The 27,697-nt window shown below is 43.0% G+C and overlaps 1 protein-coding gene across 3 annotated transcripts in view; it reads right to left on the bottom strand.

Moving 5' to 3' along the window:
• Positions 1 to 27,697, bottom strand: part of ppp2r2ba (protein phosphatase 2, regulatory subunit B, beta a) — a 47,945-nt gene that overhangs the window by 6,146 nt on the left and 14,102 nt on the right. Inside the window, exons 1-6 of one of the 3 annotated variants that reach the window (XM_031319270.2) lie at positions 14,719 to 15,556; positions 6,675 to 6,772; positions 5,178 to 5,343; positions 4,140 to 4,252; positions 1,258 to 1,435; positions 893 to 1,057 (exon numbers count right to left, since the gene is read on the bottom strand). In XM_031319270.2, coding sequence (XP_031175130.1) covers positions 893 to 1,057; positions 1,258 to 1,435; positions 4,140 to 4,252; positions 5,178 to 5,343; positions 6,675 to 6,772; positions 14,719 to 14,788 — 790 coding nt within the window. In that variant the 5' untranslated portion in view covers positions 14,789 to 15,556. Of the gene's footprint in view, positions 1 to 892; positions 1,058 to 1,257; positions 1,436 to 4,139; positions 4,253 to 5,177; positions 5,344 to 6,674; positions 6,773 to 7,423; positions 7,541 to 14,718; positions 15,557 to 27,697 lie in introns of those variants that run through there. The other 2 variants (XM_036004126.1, XM_031319269.2) reach the window with 2 other exon arrangements.

The following is a 27,697-nucleotide window of genomic DNA, read 5'->3' as shown; positions in this document are numbered from 1 at the left end:
CGTATTGACTGAGGACACTGTGGTCATGTTCTCTTTTCTTTCTGGGAATTTGGGGGTTTTGATGCACATTAAAAATAGCTTGGATTCTACAATAAAACTCAAATTACACACAGTGGGTGTTTCAAAACTGGCTCTAATGTCTTTTAGACTAATATTTAAAGGTGCAGTAGGTAAGGCTTATAAAACTAACTTTCTGTCATATTTGCTGAAACTGACCCTATGTTCCAGTAGAACTACATGAAGCAGGTCATTAAAAAAAATTATCTGGCTCCTCTGGCACCACCTACAGCCTGTAGTGAGATTTGCAAAAATCCACCGCTCCCTGTTCAGATGCACCAATCAGGGCCGGGGGGGGGGGGGGGGCTGCTCATGCACATGCATTCATTCTCCCTTGTGGGGGGAGAGGCTTAGGAGACCATCTTGGGCTTTAGCGGAAAGGGGGGAGGGACTGAGAAGTTGTCAATGTTCAAATTTTTTGGTTAGGTCCTGGATCTTCGCAATCCTACCTACAGCACCTTTAAATTGGACTGTTTCAAGAGAGTAAATAATCAGTTAAACTAAATAAAGGGATTCAGTGTTTCATTTCAATTCTATTCAATGCAACTATTTATCCCAGCAAGGGTCATGTAATGAAGTAGCTTGCTACAGAGATGCTTGGTAGAATAGGAGCATACAAATTACAGAATATAAAACCGTAAATTAATAAGTAAAGAATTATCCTGCTAGAGTTTTACAGCATTTTTGGTGGCGAGTCATAAAATAATGGTGGAATTTGACTCATGACTTTAGTCCTGCTACTACTGATAAACCAATAAACCCAATGAAGCACCATGGAATAAAAATAGCCTAATAGTTAACGGTTGGCTCTTTCCAGCACTCTACTTGTACTCACATTTGCAGTGTTTGTCGCAGAGCGCAGCCTCTCTCATATCACAGAGGCGTATTGAGCCCTTGCTGCTGCTGTAGGCAAAGGTGTGACACTGCTGGGGATGGAACTCTGCTGAAGTGATCACCTCCGTCAACTCCTCCATGTTGGCTGGCTTGATGTCCACAATGTCTGAGGGACAGGCGCTAAGGAACGACCACAACTTTAAGGCAGCTACTGTAACAGTGTGAAGGCCAAGGCCCTCAATTTTAGCTCTGAAAAATAGTGTCACGTTTTCTTAACAAACAGATTTGAATAACATGGTACTTTTCACCCCCCTTTTTCCCCAAATCTTTAGTTCCTAAACATAGAAGACCCGAGTGAGAGGATACTGAAGCTACGATCGGTGATCTCCAGGTTCCACAGGTTCACCCTGAGGTCGTCGGTGGAGATGTACGTCTGAAGGTCCGAGTTGACAGAGATGGAGTTGATGTGGTAGGTGTGGGCATTGCTGAATACACGCCTGGCTGTAGCCTCAACCATCAAGTCCATGGGCTGCAGCACCGGCACCTATTGGTGAAAACAGGTCAGTTAGGGAGGGGTAAAATGACATGTAAAGAAACAGAAAATATGCAAGAAACCCATCTTGAAAGCTTTTGATGCTGGTTTCCTCGAGGCCTTCTTAGATATTTATCTGTGTATGTGTGATGTACATGCTTGCACATCTACATTGCTTGTGTGCATGAATTTTATGTGTGTGTGTGCCTGCATGTCTGTGTGTGTGTGTGTGTGTGTGTGTGTGTGTGTGTGTGTGTGTGTGTGTGTGTGTGTGTGTGTGTGACTGACTCCAGGGATTCATATGACATTTACAAATCTTAATGAAACCGAGACAGTGACTGAGGGGCTGTTTGATGAGCTGGTTCAATCAGACTGTGAATATCTGTTTGCTACCTACTCGGAGATCATGCCTGCTCCCCTTTCTCTCATGTAAGTGCTGAAGAAGTCACTCCTGTTCTCTTGTTTGTGTGTAGAGAAAGTAAGAATAGAGAGAAAACAGAGGTGGAAAGAGAGATGGCCTGAGGGCATCGCAAGGCCCTGCTGAGGAATGATAACTGAACTCTCCAGCAGAATTAAGACGAGCTCATACACACACACACACACACACACACACACACACATATACAGTGCTTCTCGGGCTTCAAAGAAGCCCTGCACCAGTCTGCATGCAGCCCCCCGTTGGCCAGATAAAACCCAGACAAAGAGAGAAGGGAGGGGAGCGAGAGAGGAGAACAAATCGACTGTTTCTTCCCTTTTTCTATCGTCCGTTGCTGGCACTGACAGAGAGACATGGCAGCCCAGCAGGCTGCTGTATCTCCATGGGTGTCACTTCATTTCCATGTCTTTCACTGGCCGTCCAAAACGCCATGGACCGTATTAACCCATAACCCCCAACACTGACAGTTACACTGTTTAGCTTGCTCCTGCACCTTTGAAATGACCTAATAGATTAATTCCCTCATAGTATGTAAAACAGAAGATTTTAAATTGAGATATGTCTGCTTTAAAAAAGTAACAACTACTCTGTGATTCATTTATTCACATCAGAATTTTAAAGCATGTTCCTCTTTTAATGCAGCAATAAATAAAAAAAACCACAAAAGTATATAATTTGTATTTTAAGGAGATACTGAATCATCATTTGTACATGATACAAAAAAAGAGGTTTTTTTCTTGAGCTACATTTTGGAATGATTTTTTTCAAGCTCTTCCCTTTCCTCATCGCTTTCTCCCCCCATGCGCAGATTTCACAGCCTCTAAACAGGATTGCCACAGTCCCGGCCTGTCCTCCAGGTTGCTATGATCCCCTGGCCAGCCAGACAAAGAGGGACAGACACGCTGAACACAGCACTAATCTACTATGGCAGACACACACACACACACACACACATATACACGTATATACACGCATGCACACACGCACGCACCCACTCTGTCCTATGTGCCTGCCTGCTTTGTGTGAAAATTAAAGAGGTAGTGGAGTGATAAGAATGAGACAGAGAGAGGGGAGAGAGGAGGGGGGGGGCAGACAGAGAGGATGATCCCTGCATGGTCTTCACCTCAGTGCACATATCGATCACTCATTCTCACTTTCTTAAGTGTAAGTTCAAAATGGTCCAAAGATTGTGTATTTATCTGGTCAGTGTTGAAAGTGAACATTTCATTATGGGGAACACTCTGTCTTGACTTGAACTTCGACAGATACAGTGCAGACATACAGCATGCATTGCTAAGAAGTTTATGTAGGATTAAAGGCTATCATAGCATAACGGCTGAATGCTAAATTCCGATTTAATCAGCTTATCTGAGCTTTACCATTTCAGACTTCAGACTACTCGAAGTGCAAAATGAGGATAGACCTTTGTCAAACATTTAGACAGCACTGTCACAGTAGGAAAAGCACAGATGTTAATTATAAAATGAATGATGGCTGAATTCCATTTCGCTTCTGCTGTGCATGCTGGTTTACTGTCACACTGTCATTGGTTAACTGGGACAGAGCCATTGTTAAAAAAGTAACACCTGTGCTTTTGCTGCTATGACGAGTCTAAATGTCTGCTGTAAAAAAGTCTATTATCAAAATGCCTAAGAAACACAGGCTCCACTCAAAACGTTGGCAACTTTGGTCTTCCAATTCATATGACGATTATCATTTTCCTGAACATTTACATTTTGGAATATGTGCTTTCTGAGATGAGAAGATTGATACCACACTCATATCTGTAAATTCAATAATCTACAGCAGTCGTTAGCTTAGTTTAGCATAAAGTTTGGAAAAAGGGGAAACAGCCAGCTGGCCTGTTTTCAAAAGTAACAAAAATGAAAAAAACATCCAGTTTGAAAACAAAGTTGCGTTTATAGTGTTTTATAGACTGTAACATGTTTATTCGTACGTTTTAGTGGTTCTGGTAGGCAGAATTTCTTACCTGTAGTGGGGCAAGGCTAGCTGTTTCCTCATTTTCAGTCATTATGCTAAGCCATGCTAACTGGCTGTTGGCTCTAGCTTCAAACTTGAAAAGTTTAGTTTTTGCTTCCATTCAAGAAATAATCTGGACTTTTCTATTATTGTCCGCGTCTTCAAATTATAACCTGGTATTTGCCCCTGAGCCAAACTGAAATGTTAACACAACAGCAAGACAACATAGAGCCGTTTACCTGACTCCATGCGCCATTTTGTGTGCCATTGGAAGTGATAGTTTTGTGTGAACCCCCTTACCCGTAGGGAGGTGATGGTCGACGGGTCTCTGATCCGTCCGTCGTCATCCTTCAGGTTGTAGCCCTCTGGACGCTTGTCTCTCTCGCTGATTTTCCACAGCTTCACCGTCTTGTCTGAAATGGATACATCACACACACAAACACAGAGACACACACAAACACAGAATACAGTTAGATCATGGCTCACTACAGTGAATCTCAGATACAAGATGGATGCGGGGGGGTTGGGCGGCCGATCTGGCATGTAGCTGGGCAGGAGCCAGCGGGAATGATGAATTGCGCATCCTGTGTACATTTTGATGTCACTGATATCAATCTACATGTTGACTACATTTCCCGGCTGCAATATACGCTCCCCCTGAAAAAGCCATCTGGGCGCTTTTCAATTCGGCATCACACAAACACCAGTTACATCTCATCTTCTCAGCCTAGTGAGGTGGATGGCGGCAGCAGTCAGGTTGTTGTTCTTTTTTCCCTTTTAATTTCCGCTGTGAATATTGGTGTCAGAGCAGCGAGGCCATCGCCACAGGACTCTCCACCATCTGCTCCAGCCACCGCTAGCACTTCTGTAGCAGCCATGCATGAAGCCCACAATCTGCAAGACGTCTCTCTGCTGATGTGTGTGTGTCTGTTTGAGCTAGCGTGCATGTATGGTGTGGGTTGGCACATGTTTTGATATGTGTGTGTGTGTGTGTGTGTGTGTGTGTGTGCGCTGTGGCAGCCATGCACGAAGTTTTCAATCTGAAACGTGTCTGCTGGTGGCTCTTGCTCAGCCAAGCGAAACACCAATACATTCACACTAACAGTCAAAGACATTTTCATGTGATATTAATAACGTCTCCTCTTACATCAGCTGTATATCTGACCATTCTGCAAAGGGAGGCATGAACCATACCTTTACTTGACACTGTTATTAAGTAACAACAACACTCTGCCCACATTCAAACACACTCTCGTGACAGATTAATGGTTTCGTTGACCATTTTGCCACGTGCGTCGCTCCTACGGTACCCAGGGCCGCCTTAGCTAACTGACTTACCGTTGGTGGAGAGCAGGAAGTAGGCGGCATTCTGCTGAGGAAGCCATTTGATCTTGTTGATTTTCTCCTCAATCTCCAAACTCTTCAGGTAGTCAAACTCCGGCTCGTGGCTCTGGAATGTGCTGTAAACATTGTACTCCCCCCGACGCTGGGGCTGGCTCTTACTCTGCAAGAAGAGAAACATAGTAAGAGTTTGGCCTGTTTGCTGATAACTCTACAAGATTAAATAGTGGTTCCCACAAATTTGTTCTTCCCCTTAAGTAGAAGTGAGATAAGATATTTTAGCCATGCTAGCGGCGGGGCTCTGATCCCATGACTTTTCATCTCGAGCCCTCATCAGATGTGTCCATAGGCCTGTAACAATTCCTAATTTTGCTGTACAATTAATTGTCTCAGAAACGATTGCGATTAACAATATCATTTTTATCTTTCAGTCAAATTTTAAAATGTATTTATTACTTTTTGTTTATTTATTTTTTTATTTTTTTATTTATTACTTTTTCAAACTAAAATTAAAGTTTTAAATGAATCCCAGGGTACATCTTTTGGTGATATCACTGTCATGTGACCCAGATAATGTAGTAACCCAGGTACACAGCCTATGAAGTAAACCACGCCGTTGTATTTCTTTCTTAAATTAACACAACATTGACAATAGTTCTGTATAATATATTTTTCCAGACCTTAGCTTATGTTAGCAAGTTATTGCGGTCAAACAAAGAAAACGCAATTATGTAAAGAAATTGCTATTAGACAATTATGTAGTATTTTGTTACAGGCCTATCTGTCCAATACTTTGGTTTATGACCACATACCTGCAAAACTAATGACATTCTCATCAGCCTCAGTTTCACTTTGTGTTTAGTCCTAATGAGCAAATATTAGCATTCCAAACTAAGATGGTGATCATGGTAAACATTGTACTTGCTAAACAACAAACCGCTAATTACCATGCTGATGTTAGCATTTAGCTTTAGTCGTGCTAGGCTGAAGATTCTTTGTCTCGTTTTTGACACTGGTCAACACCATTACACTCACACATATGTATACATATTAATATTATCTGCTTGTTCTAGTGCTCCATAGTAGCTACAGTTTATGGTACATTTTTATTCATTTTTATGGCTGCCCCATTACATGAAATGTAAAATTCTAGATGTACAGTGCACCATTTGCACATATTCCACTGTGATTTAGCATAAAGAAACCTTGGCCAATTTAACTGGAATTCAGAATACATTTTGGTGATCTTAAACAATGCGTCTCCATTGAACATCATGAGTTTATAATGATGGCCCCACCAAAGCTACTACTAGATTTTTGTTTGTGGTTTCAAGATATTTACGGCTGTATGTCCAGCGAGAAACCATTTTCAAATAAACCTTTTTACTACCTAGTTATCTAAAAGCAAATAATCCCACTGTAATGTTCCAAGGCTGTCAAATTCTCTCAGCAGAAGGGGAGCATAATTAGTGTTGCATTGTTGGCATTTCCTACCTCCTGCTCCCTTTGGAAGACAACCACTCTGCCTCCTTTATCCCCGGTGGCCAACAGCTCCCCCGATGAGTTAAACTCAACCGTTGAGATAATGTCAGCTGCAACACAGGAAGCAGAGCAGAGAGGGGGGGGGGGAGAAAATGTCAGTGTGGACGTGCACGTAGCTGTCAAGGTATCAGTCAGACAGAAAGAAAGACCTTTCCGTAAGATCTGGTAGAGTGACTTCTGGGAGAAAAAAAATATGTCAGGGGATGGGAAGGGGAATCTCGTTGACAAACCCACATAGGACTCTCCGGCACAGATTCCCTAGTTTGGTGAAATATGGGTTAGGAGAAGCCGCTGAATGAGTCACTGCATGATATCCACTAATTCAGCCCCTTGTCTGGCTGAAGTGAGCCAATCTGTCATTTAATTGCACTCCTGCTTTTTAAAGGATGCTGCCACCACACTAATAATGCCATTCACCTCTCTCCTCCTGGCTGTAAGACACCATGCTGCTCAGTGACTCTCCTGCTCCTTCATTAAAAAAACACAATACTAAACCTTTAAACCATTCACTTTTGCAGCTGATATAATGCATGCGTAGCACACATTTTTACTTTCAAACTATGCAGTACATCAACGGGATAACAAAAAAATATAAGAGCAATAAGATATACAGTATTTGCTCCATTTATACTTCATCGCCAACATTTTTCAGTGTCTCTGCATAGCTACAGTTTCACCAAAAGTAAATAACAGACACCTACCCTTAAGGTAGCTTTTCCTCCCCTTCTCATAGACATACATCTGCCTGGATTTAGGAGAGGCTAATGGTGACTGTAATTATTATACAGCCCAGGGCTAAAAAGGCATAGCATACTGTCTGTTACACACACACAGGCACATGCACACATGCACACATGCACGCACGCACACACACACACACACACACACACACACACACACACACACACACACACACACACACACACAGCCGAGGCTAGCCCTCTGTTTAACAGTGACAATAATATTACACAGATAGAGAAAGAAAGAGAAAGCTTGTTGTTTTGTATCCCCCACGCCCTCTGTGGACCTGCTACTGGCGGAGTGCTGAACAGGAGAGGGCAATGTTGCTATGGAGACCGTTTCCATCTCTAGCGGCAGTCGGAGGGGTGGATATGTGTGCGTGTGCCAATAGCTCTCAGACTTAGTTGCTGATGCTAGCTGTAATTTAGCAGACAGAGAGAGTGCTGCAATAGAGTGAAAACCTGCTTCTGCATCTGGCGGAGTGTGTGTGCAGTTCAATGCAGCACACAACTTCAGACAATGGAGTCCCTGTAGACGGGCTCATCTCTTCACATAAAGCTGCTGTGCATGGTGGGAATGACTAAGCGTCTTGTCTCTGAATGTATGTGTGTGTGTGTGTGTGTGTGTGTGTGTGTCCTTATTTCATTTAATTGTTGATGAGAAACATTCAGCGATGACACCAGAGAGATTCTAATGGCCATGTGTTAATAATGCGGGGGGGCCAATCCTAATCATATTTGAATCTAGAAACTAATTAATGTTCCACAGACAAGAAACACCATGACCTAATTACAGACTGGGAGTACCCCACTGACACACCATATTATTGTTGCATACACCCTCGCAAGTGCAAAAAACAGAAGCCGTAGTTATTTCCCTTTTTATCTGCATGGACAGAACCCCCCAGCATACACTCTCACACACACACACACACAATGGTGTCTTCCCCAACACCATCAGGCCAAAGCCACTGGTGTGAATCGAATGAAATCGGCTTAGCAGTCAGCATTTTTGAACCAAAGCTTTTCTCTCTCTATCTCGCTCTTTCTCTCTCTCGTTTTGTCCTCCATACTTTTTTTCTGTCTCCCCCTCTCTCCTCTCTTCTCATCATCAACCCATTAAGTCACTGTGGAGACACAGTAATTGATGGGTGCCATTTAACAAGTTTACACACGGATACATCCTTCAGTCATCTCGGAAAAATGAAAAATCAGGGTGAGCCAGTGAAGCTGAAACTCGGAGTAACGTGATGGAATGCTTCCCTAAATGAGTTTTTCCATTATGCAAATGTATTCGAACCAGACATTGCGATCTATTCAACCGAAGCCACTTATTAAATTGTGTCCGAATGGCAACAAACAGTGTTTTCAGATAAACTTTCATTATAGGGAACGAACGGATTAGCAGCGGAGTCGCAGGTGGGCGGGCTGTGTGATGAATATTTTTGCCTGCACCAGATCAGATTTTTATTACGTGAGCATCAGCAGGTTCAAGGCGGACTGGAATTAGCAGCAGGCTGATCAAATGTGTACTTACAGACACACACACACACACACACACACACACACACACACACACACACACACTCTTTCTCTCTCTCTCACACACACGCACACACACAGCTTCATCAGCAGACCATAACCTGATGAAGCCCATAAATCCTGTGGCCAGCCAGGTCTGACACAGACAGGTCAGTGCTTCTTGATGCATCAGAGGGATGCTCGAGATAACACACATCCATCACCGGTAATAACACAGACAAGCCTGTTGGCCTGCTGCTGTGGTGTGTGTGTGTGTGTGTACGTAACTGTGTACGTACGACTGAAATATAACACAGGCTCTTATCTGTTTCTATTCACCGATCTGACCCTCAATAACCCCCCTTCAGCATGCAATATAGAATCAGGACTCAAACCAACTGGATGGAAACATAGATATGCATTGATTCTGGAATGAAAAGCGTGCACGAGAAGCCAGAAATGCAGGGCAGGGAGCGAGGATATTGAATGTATTTATAGACGCCAGAGCATGCAACATCTATCACACATAACAGAAAGGGCCACTGAAAGAAAAGAGGGGGGAAGTCTGGGTAGGTAAGTAGGTCAATAAAAGAAAGATCCTATAGTGAGTCTCATCAGTATAGACTACAGCAAAGACCGAAATAGAAGCACCCCGGCTAACCTCTAGACAACATGTAATCCTGTCAGGGGTGAAAAAAAACCCAAACACACTGAGGCTTGATCCTGTGGCGTTGGAGGGTTGTGTAAGACAGACAGACCCAAAATGGTGTGACTGTATTGGAAAACTAGTTGCGTAAGTGGTGTGCAGTAATTCCAGGTAGAGAAAGGAACGTACGCAACATGGTGTCGTGTAAATGCTTTGTTAGTGTTAGACATGGAGAGGAGAGGATTACCGCACTTGTGCTGAGCTGCCTGCGTCAAAGGATCAGGCCGAGGGGATAATTCATGTCCGTTCTCGCACTCTCTTCCACTGGCCGCTCTCGTTCCTTTTATGATAATCAACCATATGTATCAATCTGCACTTCTTCTTTCATTCCAGGAACATGAACAGACACACACACACGCATGTATCACAGATAACGGCTTCGTTACGCACCAGCAACAATGGAGATCAATCGAAATTTTGAATAGACCCTGCTACCTACTGGTCCGGTGCCCAGCCAAATGATTAAGGATTTATTAGGCTTTATTAGCTGCACACAAAGCAACAGAGCACAATGCAGCTCTCTTCATCTGAGGAGCATGACTCTTTGTAAGATCTGGAGTGAACAAGCTAATTAACCTGGTTTCTTCAGAATCAGCCCCTTGAGAATCAGACTGTGTGTGTGTGTGTGTGAGTGTGTGCGTGAATGCGTGCGTGCGTGCTTTTCTGTATCCCCACACTCCAGGGAGTTAAGGGTGAAATGGGCGAGACGTGTTACTGCTTCACTTCTCGCACTTCATTAGCACATCGGCGTGGCACACACATGACTACAGACACAACACAGGACAAGGCGAAACGAGGAGAAGTGGTGAAAAGCTGTTAAATCAGTGATCGATTCCTGCGTGCGCTAACATGAATACCAAGAGGGATCATTTCAAATGCTTGTAATCTGGTATTCTCTTAGAAACTGAAGACGTAGGAGGGGGATGGTGGGGAAAGCTGGGGGTGCATAGAATTATAATCCACCACCAAAACAAAAGCTGTCTCTCCCTCTCTATCTGTCTGTGCTGTTTGGTGCAATCCCTTTCATCTTCCTGTTTTCAACGCTGGAATCAAACATTACATGGTGGCTGTACAGACTGAAATCCTGTATCTACAGTGACCTCATCACCACAACATGAAAGACTGCGAGTGACGTCGCTTCCTTCGTCAGGACACAGGAATTAGCTATCAAAACTTACAAATGTATCCCATTATAAAGTCCAAAAAGGTCAAACACTGCTTACCCTTCAGGCTAGCAGTGCACCGAGTGACTCACGTACAGTACATTTATCATAGCGGCACTTCAAATGACCAGGAAGCCAGTTGAGAAATGGAATATTTTTGTAATTGTCCTACAGTAGCAACACCACGGTATTCTTATAATAAATTCTCATTAAATTTTCATGGAGCTGCAGACTTAATAAGAAGCTAATCAGGGGATGAAAGCAGCTGCTGAATAAGGAGTGTGACTCGCCCCAACTTCACAGCTTGCCATTAAGCATTCGCCACCCCCACACCAACCCCCATACACACACTTATAGACATTATCTTTCTTGCGCTACGTGCCGAGGCGGGGTTCGGCGTTTTGAGTGTTTCGTAGTGAATAATGGATGGGACCTGGGGGTATGGTGGGCTAAGTCTTTTTAATGCCGGGGTCCTAAAGTGTGGCCCCAGGCCGTTTGCCTTGGCACAGGCAACCATAGGCGGTGCTCTGCTCTCATAAGCAGCTGCAATAAAGGCTGTGAGCTCTCTGTTTACGAGAGTGCATCAGTATTCAGCGGGGCTGGAGGGGTCACATCACACACAAGCTTGTACTCGTATCAGACATATAAGCAGCAAAGCAAGAAGCGATATAGAGAAAGAGGGGGGTAGGGGAGAGAAGGTGGGGGATTACATGTCCCACCAATAGATCTTTAGGTCATTGTTCCGGTAGCTAAATTGTAAAGGACCAGAAATCAATACCAAAGCAGACATTAGGTTAGGTCATGCCTCACAGCGAGGAAGCTCTTTACATTTGTATACCCCTTGATGTTCTACTGCTGTAGTTTGACAATTCCATCCATTATAGGAACATCCAAGGTGCAGATTATGAAAATTAACTGAGACCCATGTTGTCGGAGCGTAACAGTCCATTGACTCAACACACACTGATATACACAGCTGCAGTGAGACACACACCATCCATTCTGTCACCATTAGCATTGTGTCATCTGGAGGCGGCTAGCGAATGCAAATCAGACTGTAATGTAATTTTCTTTCATCTCGACAAGAATGATGTCTCAGGAAACTTTGCATTAAGGTTGAGAAGAATTTTTTTGGACTACTCGCAGCGTGTGCGCATCATGTACACGCACCCACCGGGTCAATGTAGCCGCCCACAGGCCCACTGAGGCGTGGGATTGGTGCAAACCAAAGGTCAGCAGGAGTGACATCATTAAAGTGTGACATCATTAAAGTGTCCTGCTGCAAGTACGGCCTGAGGGAAATCCCTACCAGCTCGCCGCCACTCATCAGGGACCCGTGTATGTATGAATGTGTGACTGTGTGTGTGTGTGTGTGTGTGTGTGTGTGTGTGGTCCGAATGGACTGGGCCTGATGGAACATGTGCACTTTGGTAGATTTATGAGGACGGGCAATAGACCCAGACACCGGCCCGTATGATCTTTGGCTTCAGACCAACTTCATACCACTTAAGAGAAAGAGCTATAGAGTGAATGGGGCGCGCACACACACACACACACACACACACACACACACACACACACACACACACACACTCATTCATGGTATATGAGGTGTGACGATCAGTCATAAATTACAGCAATAAAAAATAACAAAAGTAGACGTTCCTTGTTTGAAAAGCGCAGATGGGCCACACAGACTAGACAGTCCTTTGCTTTAAGGAGACACATTTAACTCTCGCCCACTTTCTCCTGATCAAATGAATGAAAGAGTGAGACAGAGAGACAGGAAGAAGCAGGAAGAGGAAGATCCCCTACTGTTTTTCATCTCAGCGCACACATCAAACAAAGATATTCATCACTCCCACCCCCACTTCACTTCTCCTCGCTCTGAACCAGTGACTGTGTGTTTAGCAGTGACAGGGAATCATCTGTAAGAGCAGGAGCGGAGCAAATGAGGATGATCGCCCATTTTTTTTAAATAAAGAAGAAAAAAACACATTGAGGGAAAGCAGCTGGATAAAACTGTGAGAATAAGACTTACTATCTCCTCCAAATTGCAGTGGCATCAGTAACCTGAGCTGATGGCGAATGGAAGTGTGGCTCTGAGCCACCCTGCAACCACATATACCCTTCACCATTATGTACCCTCCTTATCCCTCTATTATATACTACGGTATTCTATCGAATTCTGTAGATCATTTGCAAAGATGTGCTATTTGGTTGTTTAATTATGGGATGTTCTATCATATTTAAGCTTTAAATATGTTTCTTTTTTTGTCAGATTTTCTATTTTCAAACCTAGTGGTAAGTGGGTGGTGAAATGTCTGGTGTGAAAGAATTAAAGGCTGCCTCAGTGCTGCAGAGACTATTATTAAAACTAGACTACACTGCAAAAAATGTGTTTCAAACTGAACAATGAAGACTACTAACTGTACTTATTCCAAATATACGTAAATGCTTAGGTATATTTGGAAGAAGCACAGTTATAAGTACAATGATTTATTAAAACCAGAATAATTAACGAGAAGGAAATAGGCACCCACATATGCACATAGAAGTTAATTGAAATATATTATTAATCTGAGGGGAAAAAAGCATCGATGTGTAATTTGATTTATTTATACAGCATATTGACATGTATAGCCAGTATAAAACAAGTCCGTTTTTAATGAGTATGATCAGTTCCAGTTCCCAGTGGTTTTATTATCGCACTGATATCAGCACAGCAGTTAACATTCATAACCACTCTGCATAATAAAATGCAGTTAGGCCTATTATAATCAGTGAATGGGGGACCGAGGAGATTAATGATAGCTTTTTTACCTTTAAATCAATGTTTTATGTTGATCATTGATCAATGAAGCAGCTTGCAGAGGAGAGGACTGATGCAGCTGATTGGTGGAACAGAAGGGAACTATTTCGCATCAATTAGTTAACAGGCTGATCATCAAGGAAGGGGCTGTTGTGTGGTCAATGAGGAGGAAACACACATGTGCCGGAGCAGCATTTATAACTGTGGGGCTGCAGAAAACAGCTATTGTTCAACGCTCCAGTTATGGGCATGTAAAAGAATATGCATTTTGTGTGTGTGTGTGTGTGTGTGTGTGTGTGTGTGTGTGTGTGTGTGTGTGTGTGTGTCTGTGTGTGTGTGTGTGTGTGTGTGTGTGTGTGAGAGAGATCCATATTTCAATGTATTATAAAATGAGGCCACCTTCTCTTGTTTAATTCTTTCAACGAGTTAACAGAGAATGAGGAAAATATATATATTTTTTTCATCAATAATTCATCATTTTGTACTGCATCACATGTTTACTAGACTCAGACGCTGAAGCAGCTGTACAGGAGGCTTTATTCCATTGCTGCCCATAGTCCATGCAGATTAAAGCCCAGAATCCCCTCGGTCAGGATGGTCATCCTAAAATAGCAGGCATGATGGGAAGCCACATCATCATCTCCTGCTATTGACACCACACGCTAAGCTACAAGCTCCACGTTTATGACAAATGAGTGAAATATTCCTCTAATATCCCCATGGCCGCTTAAGTGTCTCTGCGAGGTGATTACATTTGCATTTACGCACTTTATGGGCCTAACAGCATCACTATGAAGCCTAATATATTCTTTGTTTTTAATTTTATCACCCAGGCCATTTATAGTTGGGCTATAAGGCTACATCATATTTGCTGTGATATTTTCTTAATAGTTATTTTTCTGGTTTCTTTAATCTTCCTATGCAGTGACTTGTCTTTGCTGTGATATTAGCCTCCCTCTAGCTACAGACTCAGGTTATTTTCTGTGCCGCTAAAATAAAACAGCTTAAAAGGAGTCCCCCCCCCCCCTCTAACATCCATCATCGGTTTAAATACCTTCGGTTGCATAGTTGTGGTCGCGAAGGAAGCTGTTGTTGATTTTCCGGGTGTCACTCTCCTCCTCCATTGATAAATCGGCTGGTTCGGGATCCTGAAAGCTGCAGACCTGCTCCCATCCTGCCCGACACAGTCAGCAGGCGGGCCGTGGGACCAGCGGGGGGCCTGTCATGGCTCCAGATCTCCGGTGTAATCAACACAATCACGATCAAATACCGGTGATGATGACGGGAGATGATGTGCGGGTAGGTCCTGTCCACACCTCAGGGCGCATCCAACCGCCCACCGTCCGCGACGCAGTGACAGTGCCGATTCCAACAGTGGAACAAATACCTTAATTATGATAGTGCATTAGGTCCTCTGCTTCAGAGACATATGCATCTTCTCAAAATATGAAAAATATGCTCATTAGCCTATCACCATCATCGAGCGCCTGTAGAGCTGGTAAAAAAAACGGAAAGAAATGCATTTTTTTTTTTCTTTTTGAAAGTGGCTCAACCCGCAGCTGCAGCAGCACTCCGTAAATCTCTTGTGGAGGATTTGAGTTTAGGCTGGTGAGATTTGCCCCCTCCCAGTGCCAGCGGGGCGGGCGGGATTATGCGTCAACAAGCTTGCTCCGATCACTTCACTATTTCCATGTCAGCCTCTCAGCTCCGCGCATCTCCAGACTAGCACCTTCGCCTTTCTGTATCCAAACCCTGCAGGTTCTCCTCTCCTCTCATTCATTCATTCGTTCGCCCAGCCACCGGCGTCAACTCAGCTGACTCACTGTGCCGGATAGCGCAGCGCAGAGCTGTACTGTAGTTACCCACTCTGCTGCTGCGCTTCAGTAAAGCAGGGCCCCTCCCATGCTGCCTGGCGGCTGGCTCTTTAAAAACCCACAAGCAGTAAATGTGACGCTCACTCGAACCACCAACACAGAGGAAGAGTTCATATTCTGCTCGCTCACACCTTGATGACCACCTACAAGGTTTGTGCGTGTAAAGCAAAGAAGATTGAAAGATGGCTTATGGCCTGGTAGCAGGTTGCCTCTTAAGCCCGGTATATCCTGCATCACCATCCCTCCATCCTGCTGCAGAGGCATGTATAGGCCTACATTGTTACAGCAGATTGAGCTCTGAGCATACTTGCTACTGTATGCTTTCCTCTCTGCATCTAGACCCAGTTCCCTAACAGCAGGCTTTATAAGACGTGTTATAGGAAGCGCATGACATGGCCAATTTCTGTCCAAAACATTTGGGATTGGGCGTGAATTACAGATCAGAGAAATCAGAAATTAGAGCAGAGAGAGACACAAAGCAGTGAGGCAAAGAGATCGAGAAGGAAGGATAACTAAGGGAAAAGACTGGAGAGCAACAAAGAGGGACAGAAAAAAGGGCAGAAGAAAATGAAAAATCCCAGACGCTGATTAATTAGATTAGTAGGGCTGCCGTCTGCGCCTCTTTCGGGAAAGATCTCATTTCCATGCTGAGTTTTCATAACACCACACACACACAACAAGCCTTCTTCTGGTCAAACCATATAAGCTTTGATGTGTGTGTGTGTGTGTGTGTGTTGCATCAGTGTGGCTGTGGCATCCCTGCCCTTATCTACTCACTTACCCTAAATCTCTCATGCTACACAAAGGGACTGGGTATATCTCCCCTGCACGAGCCTCAACACACACACACACACACACACACACACACACACACACACACACACACACACACACACACACACGCACACACACACGCACAAGCATACACACACAGCAGCAGCAATAAAGAGATTGTGGAGCCCCCTCTCCTAAATGCATTAGCTCTCTAATCCATGGGACCATTTGCACATCCAATCCTCTGCTGCTGTACTAATGGGTATCTGGCTGTGAGGGTGGCAGGCTACGTAGTGGGAAAACAGGGCCTTCCTACACATGCTATTTTACACCCATCACCCTCCAACCTCCATCTCCACTGGAATACATTACAGTGTGTTGTCCATACAGTAGGAAGGACCAGATGCTGATCACACAATCTGCTTCTATAAATGAAAGATTCTGGAGCGTCTGCAAGGTCCAGCGATTCACATGCTTTCATATTTACAGTCCTCTGCTCCCTTAATGAATCTGCAGAGAAACTCTGCCATCCTTGACCCTCTCAGATCTGACTGAGTGGTCAGTGGTGCTTCCCAATCTCTATCAATATTTAAACAGGCTCTATGAGCACAAAAGAAACGCACAGCGTTCCTCTTCCACAAATGACTTCGGCTAAGTTACAGCTGAGCAGCAAACATTGAAATGGAATCAGTGAAACAATGGATTTAGTAGAATGAAACGGCAGTGATGACGGGTTCACGTTTTTTAGATTTTGTTGGGATGTGAGGGGGGAAATTAAGAGGCGGAGAGGCAGACAGATGAAGGGCAGGGGTGGCAGTTAAAGGCACAGAGATATTTGACTGTATAATGAGGGAATAAGTGGTGAATGCTGCTCGGAGCCAGAGTCTGGGGTCAATGCTGCCTCTCTAATAACATCCGCCATCTCCCTCTCTGCCTCTGTCCCATTCCCTGAGCATATATGCCAATCTCCTCTCCCTCTTAACCCCCTTCCACTTCTCTTCCCCCTCTTTCCTACCAAGACCAAATGTGACCACACTGGCTCCTATGCCAATGGAAACAACACTGACTGGAAACCAGTCCGGCTCTTAAATTGTTGCGTTCACGTGACCTGGCAAGTGATCCCAGGTCGATACATCCATAGACTGAGATACTTTATGCAAACGGTCTCATGTTTCTGCACCCTATGGCTCATTTAATGCTCCCTTCCTCTACCTCCAGCTACTTGTTCTCTTCTGCTACCTCACTTCTCTTGCTCATTACACTCCATCTCCCACTCCGCTGGGTAAAAGACCAGTGACGGCGCGTCTACAGCCCAGCTGCTGTGTGTCAGACTTGCAGGAAATGCTCAGGGGGCCACCAGAATTGGAGAGCGTGTCCTCAATTCTCCTCGATCGTATGGACAAAGTGGGTTAAATTAGGCTCTAGCAGCCCAAACATAGGGACACGATCACATGGCAATGATATTTTAGTCATGCCCAATTGCTTTCCTTGATGTGTGGTAATTGCTTGACCTGGGGATGCCGTTGTAGGGCTACAGGCAGCAAAGACGCTGTCTGCATACCAAGCAGCATTTATGCACACACATGTACACAAGTATAGATATTTGACTTATACTCCACCTTCACTCCAATTCCCTCATAGCTCAAGATTGCAGTCAATAGCCTATTGACAACAGCATAATTTCTGGTTTAAATAGGGTAATATATTGATTATTTTCATCCAGTTAATTCAACAAATATGACATTAAGATAAATGAAATTGACAAAATCAATGTAATACTCATATTGTTAATCATAATTTGAGACGGATAAAGTAGATAATAGAACAACTAAAAATGAAAAACCTATTGTGAAATAAATTGAATTGACTGGTAGATTGTGACTCAACTGTAAACTGGGTTTCTTCTAAACAGTTTAATAATTACATCTGTAATGCCTTGATGATAAATGAACAAAAAGTTTAGCAAATCCGTCCATAAAATCTTATCAAATACTTTTGAACACAAGATATCCCAATAAAAATGCCCAACAGATTTGAGAAGTGCAAATGGTGATTTCCTCTAAATGTACTGTATACACTGACGAGAATGTGATTAGTTTTGCAGGTATTTGGTACTAAAACCAAAGTATTGGACAAAATAAAATGTTGACCTGATGATGACGCTAGTGGAAAAGTTAAGGTATCAGCAAAGTTATTACAATTCATCTGAGGGGGATGTGTGTTCCAAATTTCATGGCAATCGATTGAATAGTTGCCAAGACATTTCAATGAAAGCCAAAAAATGTCAACTTCGTGTTGGTGCTATAGAGGAAAAGCCAAAGGGTCGCCAAAGTCAGTAGAATTTATCCTAGCAATGCATTTAATAGCTGTAAAGCTACTTCAGTCTGCTGCATTGACCAACCACCCAATATTGCCATCCATAGAGCCGCTAGCCTGGCTAAATGATCTAACCATAAAGAATTCCTGCTAATTGATTAACGGTATTGCTCACAATGGTTTAATACAGAGATTAGAAAAGAATAGCTGCCACAATGTAAATATCTGACAGTAGACAAATCTATATTATTAATGGCATATACTATGAAGGTAAATATGGTGCAAAACGGGAGAGCTTGTAGAATACAATGTGAGAACTTGCAGAACAAAAAATCTGAACTTGTATGTTAAAATTTGCACTTGTAAAAATAAAATTTGCACTTGTAAAAAATATTCACACACATGTGATCTGAATTTGAAGTCATACAAAGAAAAAAAACATGAGAGCTTGTAAAAAAAATCTGAACTTGTAAGTTGAAATTTGCACCTGTAGAAAATGTTCACACACCTGTATTCTGAATGTGAAGTTACAGAAAAAATATTCACAAATGTGTAGATTGATATTTACATGAACACAATGACAGCTGCAAACTTATAATGCAACATTTACTCGTATTCTTTTTTTTTTACATTTTCCATCACAACCACAACTCAGTGATTACAACCTCTCGAATCTGTCACTGCAACTTCACATATGTGCTCTCTCGCATCACAAAGTGGCGAATCTGCGCACCTCGACTTTCACAACACTCTTGACGATACATTTGGTGCAAAACTAATTTGTACCTGTGGACTTAGGCTGTGGAGCTCTGAGCTAACAGAACGGGAAAAGCAGGGTTTCTATCGCCAGATGAGGGACAACTCTGTCTGGCTTATTTATGTAGCATGGAAACTTGGTGAAATAGCATGCTAGCGTTAGCTAGCTAACTAGCAGCCAGCCCGCTTCTAAATAAATACCTTTTAATTGTCTAAACACTTTTTAACAGTCAAACTAAAACACTGGCGGTGAGCTCCACGGCCTGCAGCCGCAGACGGACCGTCATCAGTGGGGATCGACCAGCGTAGTAACACTGCTTTTGCCAGAAAGCTTCGCTGCCGACCTCGACCTGCAGTCGGAGCTCCAGCGGGACACGGAGAGCCCCACATCCGGTAGCAGCGGCCCATCCCCCGGCCATGACCAGAGCTTGCTTTGCTGATGTTGTGCATCCCTGCTAAGAATTGCACCCGCTTGGGCAGAAACAATCATTTCTGCAGAATTCATTGCTGCCGAAAATTGCATCTAGGTAGCAAGGAAATGCTACTACAGAGTCTGATAAAACATTGATGTCTCTAAACCTTCTAAAATTCTAATCATTATTGATGAACATGACAAAGAGATTTACTATTGCCTAGTTTTTAAACAGTACTTTGCCTTATAAAATCATCATTTTCCCTAGTGGATGCAATTCTCGGCAGGGATGCGAAACTTGGCACCTGTTACCCACTGATGACGGTCCGTCTGCGGCTGCAGGCCGTGGAGCTCACCGCCAGTGTTTTAGTTTGACTGTTAAAAATGTTTAGACAATTAAAAGGTATTTATTTAGAAGCGGGCTGGCTGCTAGTTAGCTAACGCTAGCATGCTATTCCACCAAGTTTCCATGCTACATAAATAAGCCGGACAGAGTTGTCCCTCATCTGGCGATAGAAACCCTGCTTTTCCCGTTCTGTTAGCTCAGAGCTCCACAGCCTAAGTCCACAGGTACAAATTAGTTTTGCACCAAATGTATCGTCAAGAGTGTTGTGAAAGTCGAGGTGCGCAGATTCGCCACTTTGTGATGCGAGAGAGCACATATGTGAAGTTGCAGTGACAGATTCCAGAGGTTGTAATCACTGAGTTGTGGTTGTGATGGAAAATGAACCAGAGTAAAAAAAAAAGTATACGAGTAAATGTTGCATTATAAGTTTGCAGCTGTCATTGTGTTCATGTAAATATCAATCTACACATTTGTGAATATTTCTTCTGTAACTTCACATTCAGAATACAGGTGTGTGAACATTTTCTACAGGTGCAAATTTCAACTTACAAGTTCAGATTTTTTTTACAAGCTCTCATGTTTTTTTTCCTTGTATGACTTCAAATTCAGATCACATGTGTGTGAATATTTTTTACAAGTGCAAATTTTATTTTTACAAGTGCAAATTCAATTTTTACAAGTGCAAATTTTAACATACAAGTTCAGATTTTTTGTTCTGCAAGTTCTCACATCGTATTCTACAAGCTCTCCCGTTTTGCACCATATTTACCTTCATAATATACAGTCATAGTGGCAAACCCTATGTGAGAAGCACAAAAAGCAAGAAGTAATTGTTTAACATTTTGACTAAAGGACACAAAAGGACACAATGGTTTTAAGAGCAGAAGGGTCAGTTTCCGTCAGTCGCTCCCTTTATTTACGGGTTTATTGTATAATCACTAAATGTCTCAGTCCGCCATGACATATATTGTTATCTTCAGAACAAGTCATTATGCCATAATTTGGCATGTGAGTTGTGTAATACTGTGCTGTGACACTTGCTCTATAATACATTTTATGAAAAAGGGATTTCAATGCAATGTGTGTCCAGAGGGTTGAAGTTAGTGATGGGACTTCTAAAAAGTCACTTTTACATCTTCATCTTTGCTGGACAAAGATGGATGAAATCACTATGTGAAATATATACAGTAAAGCCTATTTAGTGGCTGAGCTGATTTAATATGACATCCCTCAGTGAGACAAGCTGTATCAGAGTGCACTAGCTGAGCTACAAAGTCGTCATGGTTATACTTTTAACTGCCTGTTCACTGGTTTTAGATCTCGTCAACAAATAGGGATCATTCAGTAGCATGAGATTCTCCCTCCAAACATGTATAGCCTTCAATGGAAGCCATGCAACCCACCCTGGCATTAAGATGAGCTAAACACATGGGGGTAATAGGATTGCCCTGGCCGTCCATCTGTCAGGGGACTGAGCAGCAGCAAACCCCGGGGACGCAGCACCCTGGCCTGCATACACCTGCTTAGTCTGCCCTTTCTTTGCACTTTCTTCTTCAGAGATATTTATTCAGTAATAAAACATATCCTCTGTGAAAGTAAAACACATTCATTCAAGTGTGTAAATGTCATACGGAGTAAGTAAAATGCTGAAAAAGAACACGCTCTGTGGGAGTTTATAACCTTCTGGCTTTAAATATTATAAAATGCAGCTACTGTTCTGTTAATAGAGTACAGATGGAGATGCATGGCAGTAGCTGGTGAGTGAAGAGAGGGAGGAAGAACAGGGTGGGGGGAGGAACACTGAGGAGAGCGGCGGGGCCTGAGAGAGGGAAGGATAGAAAGATAAAAAGATGAATGTATAGTTTTGGTAGAGGGCATTTAATCAAGCCTCGAGGCTGTCCCTAAATCAGCGGCCTTTACTCTTGGTGCCATTCCAATTACATCAGGATGGGACTAATGCTCCATTGCTCCGAGACTTCAGACCAGCAGGATTGGATTTTCTGTTTCCCCCTGACTCTCCTTTCCCCTCCCCCAGCCTTCCCCCTCTCTCTACCTCCCTAGATAATGAATTAATTGAAAAGAATGCATGTACAATGATTAGCTCAGGACGGAGCATTTTGGATGAACATTAATCAGCTGAAATGATTTTGTTTGCAGCAACACAGCTATTTCACAGCGCTGACACACCCCAAGGGTATAGAGATGCACACATGACCCATATGGATGTCTACATAAGCAGGTAACACACGCACACATAAACACTTATACAATGTTATAGGCAATAAAGCATCATAAACATTAGCCTAAACGTGAAGAAGCATGCGCACATTTTTGCTTGGATTTGTTTTGTGAATAAACAGTCTAATCTCGCTCAGAGTAAATGATGCCGTGCCACTTAACAGAAAATCATTGCATTGTACCTCCCTGGTTGCTAGGAAACTGCAATTGAACTGGCATTGCAATGCAGCACAACAGCTGTCTATGTAATTGGACAATTAAGATCTTAAAATGTCATTATTTTGGTCATATTCATCTCAATGAAGGTTCAAGCGCATCCCAACACGTTTTCTACCAGTTGGGTTAATAGGCCGAACATGAGGAGTTCATGTTCGGAGTAAAGCTGGATATCATTAGGGAAATGATCAGTGATGCATTAAGGGAGAAGATATAGAAATACAACAAAGCGTGGTACTATCCGTGTTGCTCGGAAAGCTTGGACGGACACTGTGTGTGTTGTTAAGTATGCTATATTTACCCTACAGCACTTTCCTCTCTGTGGACAGATGAAAGACCAGCAAGTAGAAAGTAGGTTAAGCAGGTTAGTGAGTGACTAAAAAGCCACCTCCCCATGCATGACGAGGGATCTATGCACAGTTTATGTTTAGGACTGCGGACAGTTCTTCACAGAGCAGATGCTGAAGTAAACAGAAAATGGGTTAAAGGGAGATCCACCTTAAAACATTTTATTCATATGTGGTATTTCATAATTTAGCACAGCTCAGTTTTAATTTGATCAAGTCAGAGAGATTTTTTCCATGATGATGTCATCTAGTCCCAATCCTGACATTTGAATACAATAATGGAAAAACTCTTCCTGATATTATAACAGCACCCATAATTATTTTCCTATGGTATACAGGAGATTTTCCAATGTATAGCTATAATCCCTACATTTAAATAAAACCAATTTAATTGTCATATCTCAAACCAAAAACTCATTAAATGTCACTATCAGTCATAGGTGTAATTTACTCTGGCGACGCCGGGAACATGACCCCACCACGTCTATTATTTTTACAGTCTATGGTCAACCTAAATGTTGAAATGAAATCTGCACTCCTGAGTGCAGCCTGAGCACTAACCACTTTAGCAACAATTAAAGCTTTCTGTCCATCAGGAAACTCCATAAATCACCGAAAGTCGAGGCAAAGCAGACGAAGGACTTCAGAGGGAAAACCAGAAAACATTTTCTCCATAGAATAAGATCAAAATCAGTGGTGGTGTGTGGTATAGTGCCATAAAGCGTTACAACACTTCTCCCGATTGCCAAAGTTACATAGTGCGAGAGTGGGAATGACATAGTGTACACAGTGAACTACATGTTCAGTATACTCACAGAAGTATCTGAATTGAGACACAGCATGTAGAAATAAAATTCCAAAATCCATGGAGAATGCAGATTAAAATTCTTTTTTAAATATATTATCTGGCAACATCATTTTAAGTAATTTTTAAGCAACAACACAAAAAGTCGACATCTATTCTAGCGGCTCTGTGGGGTTGTATTCAGGCTAGCTAAATGCTAACGCCAACATGCTAACATGCTCACAATTAAATAGTAACATGCAGTTTCAACAGATATCATGTTTTCCATGTTCACCACCCTAGTTTAGCATGTTAGCATGCTAACATTTGCTAATTAGCACCACACACATGGAATGTCATTAGTTTTGCAGGCATTTTTGTCATAAACCATGGCCATGGCTTTCCAATACAATTCAATACAAAACTTAGACAGTTGACATACAGTACAATTACCCTGTCCTTTACCAACCACATAGGCTCTAGCTTTGTTCACAAGAAAGAAAAGATTTATTCAATAGGCGTTAATGTTGCTCATTAGAACAGCAGCAGTGTGGAAAAAGCCTGACCCCACATCTGAATACGTTCCCTTCCCTCCCTTTTTTCTGCGTACAGCTTGCCAGAGTTCAGTCATGTTCCAACCAGCCCCATGTGACAACAGAACATGTTCTCTGTGCACCTCGGCTCAAGACCCCCGCACACACACTTAAACACGCATACAAAAACCCGCACAGCTTTATTACAATAGTCCTCACACGCACTCCGTCAACAACAAAGACAAACACATGCAAGCGTGTCACACTTAGAGGCTGTAATCTCCAGGAAAATCCCATTTGGCAGAGCAGCTGCCAGCGTGGATCACACATAGGCTGTAGTCGTGGTGCCCACAGGGTGGCAAGCTGTCCATCCACACTATTCAACGAGACACACACACACACACACACACACACACACACACACACACACACACACACACACACACACATTTGAAGACAAGCTTAAGGTGGGATCAGGCCCTACCACTGTAATGATAAATTCATGCCACTTGTTTTAATAGAAACATGTCGATTGGCTCACCCAGACAGTTTCTCATTTGAACAGGGCTTAATTTTTATTGCTCAATGTATTGACCTGGCATGAGGGATCTCTGTTGCAAAGTAGCCTTAGGGACTCTCCATTTCTGACATAGCAGAGTGTGAGGAGACTGGCTGGCAAAAGTGGTCTGTCCATCTGTCTGTTTATCATGCTGGCTGTCAAAAACACTTTGTGAAATGTAACACAGGTAATATGAAGCAATCAAATAATATGCATTATAAAGTTTTAATATCTAATGGGATCTTGTCTTTACCATCTACATTATGAAGTATAGAAATGTGTAGTATCAATCTATCTATCTATCTATCTATCTATCTATCTATCTATCTATCTATCTATCTATTGACCTATGCTCTGTAGGTATTATACAGCATGCATTGAGCTTATTGACATAAGCAACCTCCCTTCAACATTAACAGAGCTTATCTTAGAGCACCACCATCTGGCAAAAGGAAATATTACATGTTTGTAACCTGGGTAATACCATCAACCACTGTACATTTTTCACTGTAAACACACACACACACACACACACACACACACACACACACACACACACACACACACACACACACACACACACACACACACACACACACACACACACACACACACACACACACACACACACACGTCCATAGGGCAGCAGGCAGAGGCGGGGGAGAGAGAGATACCCGTTTCTATTCGGGAGACTTGTTTAAATTATGACAAATATGCTATATACATTAGATTTAGTATTTAGTTCATACTTTTCTTGGTGTATACTTTTCTATGGCCACTTCGCCAGTGCGAATGTAATTGGAAAAAACGGTTTTGGGAGAGAGTAGGCTAGTTAGTAGATCTGTTTAGAAGTGGACTTTTCCTATAACTACGTTCCTGTAACTACTTGGTCGGAAAGTGGCTAATAACAACAACCGTTGGGACCCCTTGTTGCTTGTCCCTCCCCTTCTCTTTCCCCCTTCATTTCCTGTTAGCTCTCTACTGTTAACTAACTAATAAAGGCACAAAATGCCACAAAACAAATAAATAATTCACACACAGAAATACAAAAACACACACGACAAGTGCTGCAGTTCCTTTTCAGATATCTGCTAGACAAATTCGGCAATACTGATTTATCTGAGATAAACAAGTAGCTGGTGTAATACAGCACAAGGACAAGACTCAGTTCACATTTCAATCAATGAAGGAAACTTTTGTTTTTCCCGCATCCCAAGACAATCTTTAGCCATTATATTATATATGAAGGATCACAAGAGGAGGATGCAATGAGGGTTTTATTTATTTATGTAGAAACGAGCTCATGTTTATGCATGTGTCCTGAGTGAGCATTGTAGATGTGCACTCCCTGCATGTGATGTGACAGCATCAATATGAGATCCATATTTTGTCCAGCCTTGGCCTAAGACACCAAGCAGAACTAATTACTCTGGCAACACAGAGGCCACACGCTGCCAGCTGAGGGCCTGCAGGAGAGCTCTCTGAGCTGAACGATCTGTGGGAGGTGGAGATGCAGGAGCAGCCCCGTGATTTGACTACTCACCACAGATGTATGAGGTCATACACGTGGGCGCACAAGCGAACAGATAAACATTTCTGAGGGAGAGTGGTGCTTAGGATGCGGCCATCTCCTTAGACAGACGTGCCCGTGAAGCAGCCAGGAGAACGAGGAGCGAGAGTCGGGCTGGAAGTTGTGCTCTACAGACACGCTTCAGTAATCATACAGTGAGCGAGCAGACAGAGGAGATGTTTCTTCATGAAACAGCCATTTTTACCTCGCTGTGCCTCTCCCTGGTGCACATCCAGCTCCTGGAACCACACCACGTCGCTTCACACTGAGAGATCTTTCATCAGGCCATCACAAATTAACCACTTTTTTTCTATCGGTTGCTTATTCATTCATTGATATCCCTAAGTAAAATAGAAACAATTAGACAGACTGAATTGTGACGTCACACACACACACACACACACACACACACACACACACACACACACACACACACACACACTCGCACATGCACATGCACAGACACACACAAATCTCACAGTGAATGGTTAAAGTTTGGGTTAAACAGTAAACAGCCCCTGTGCCAGGACAGCTTTGCCTAGCTGCACATCGTAAATACTAATGACATCAGGATACAAAGTATCACTATGGAAACCAGGAGGCTCTGGCCTTATCCCACACCCCTCTGTACTACCGGAAGACTGGGGAAAAAAAGGCCCAACAGGGGTGGAGAAAAATAGAGTGAAGGTAAGAAAAATCAAAAAGAAGTGAGCCAAAGGAAGGAGGTAGTGAATGAGAGTTAGAAAGATGAAAAGGGGGAAGATAGCTGTGAGCCAAAACGTCAGGGACAGAAAGAGAGTGTGCGGGTGGGTTGTGGGGTTCAGAGGCATTGGTCGGTCGAAGTTGGTTAGGAGCCAGAGCCGAGTGCTCGGTATGAAAACAGGCAGAGTAGTGTGCTGCAGCCAAGCCTGAGATTCAACTCTGCCGGAAAAGCGCTCCTTTTCCCCCCAAATCTGCACTCTCATCTTCCCCCCCCTCCCCTTGCATCCATCACCCCATCCATCACCCTCTCTATTCTACCGCCTGACTGCCTTTCTTAAGACTCAGCAACACTTTCAAACAGGCCAGATGGGCTCAATGAAATACACCCAACTGTCTGCATCCGTCTAAATCTCTGTAATGCTATAGCTTTCCTGAGCTGCTTTATTTCCAAGTACAGTTTTGCCAAAGTGTCTACCAAAAAAACCAGCTTGGCACAATGTCACTTAGAGCAGGCCTGGTACAGTATGATGCAGCGTGTAGGTCATTACAAACCATAGAAAAAAACGTAATGCCTCTCAGGAAAGATTGCTCTGTTCGTGTCGGGTT

This window comes from Sander lucioperca, chromosome 1 (assembly GCF_008315115.2).
Source record: "Sander lucioperca isolate FBNREF2018 chromosome 1, SLUC_FBN_1.2, whole genome shotgun sequence".
In the NCBI taxonomy this organism is placed as follows: Eukaryota; Metazoa; Chordata; class Actinopteri; order Perciformes; family Percidae; genus Sander; species Sander lucioperca.
Note: the sequence above shows the minus strand (reverse complement) of the source record. Positions and strands in the feature narration are given on the sequence as shown.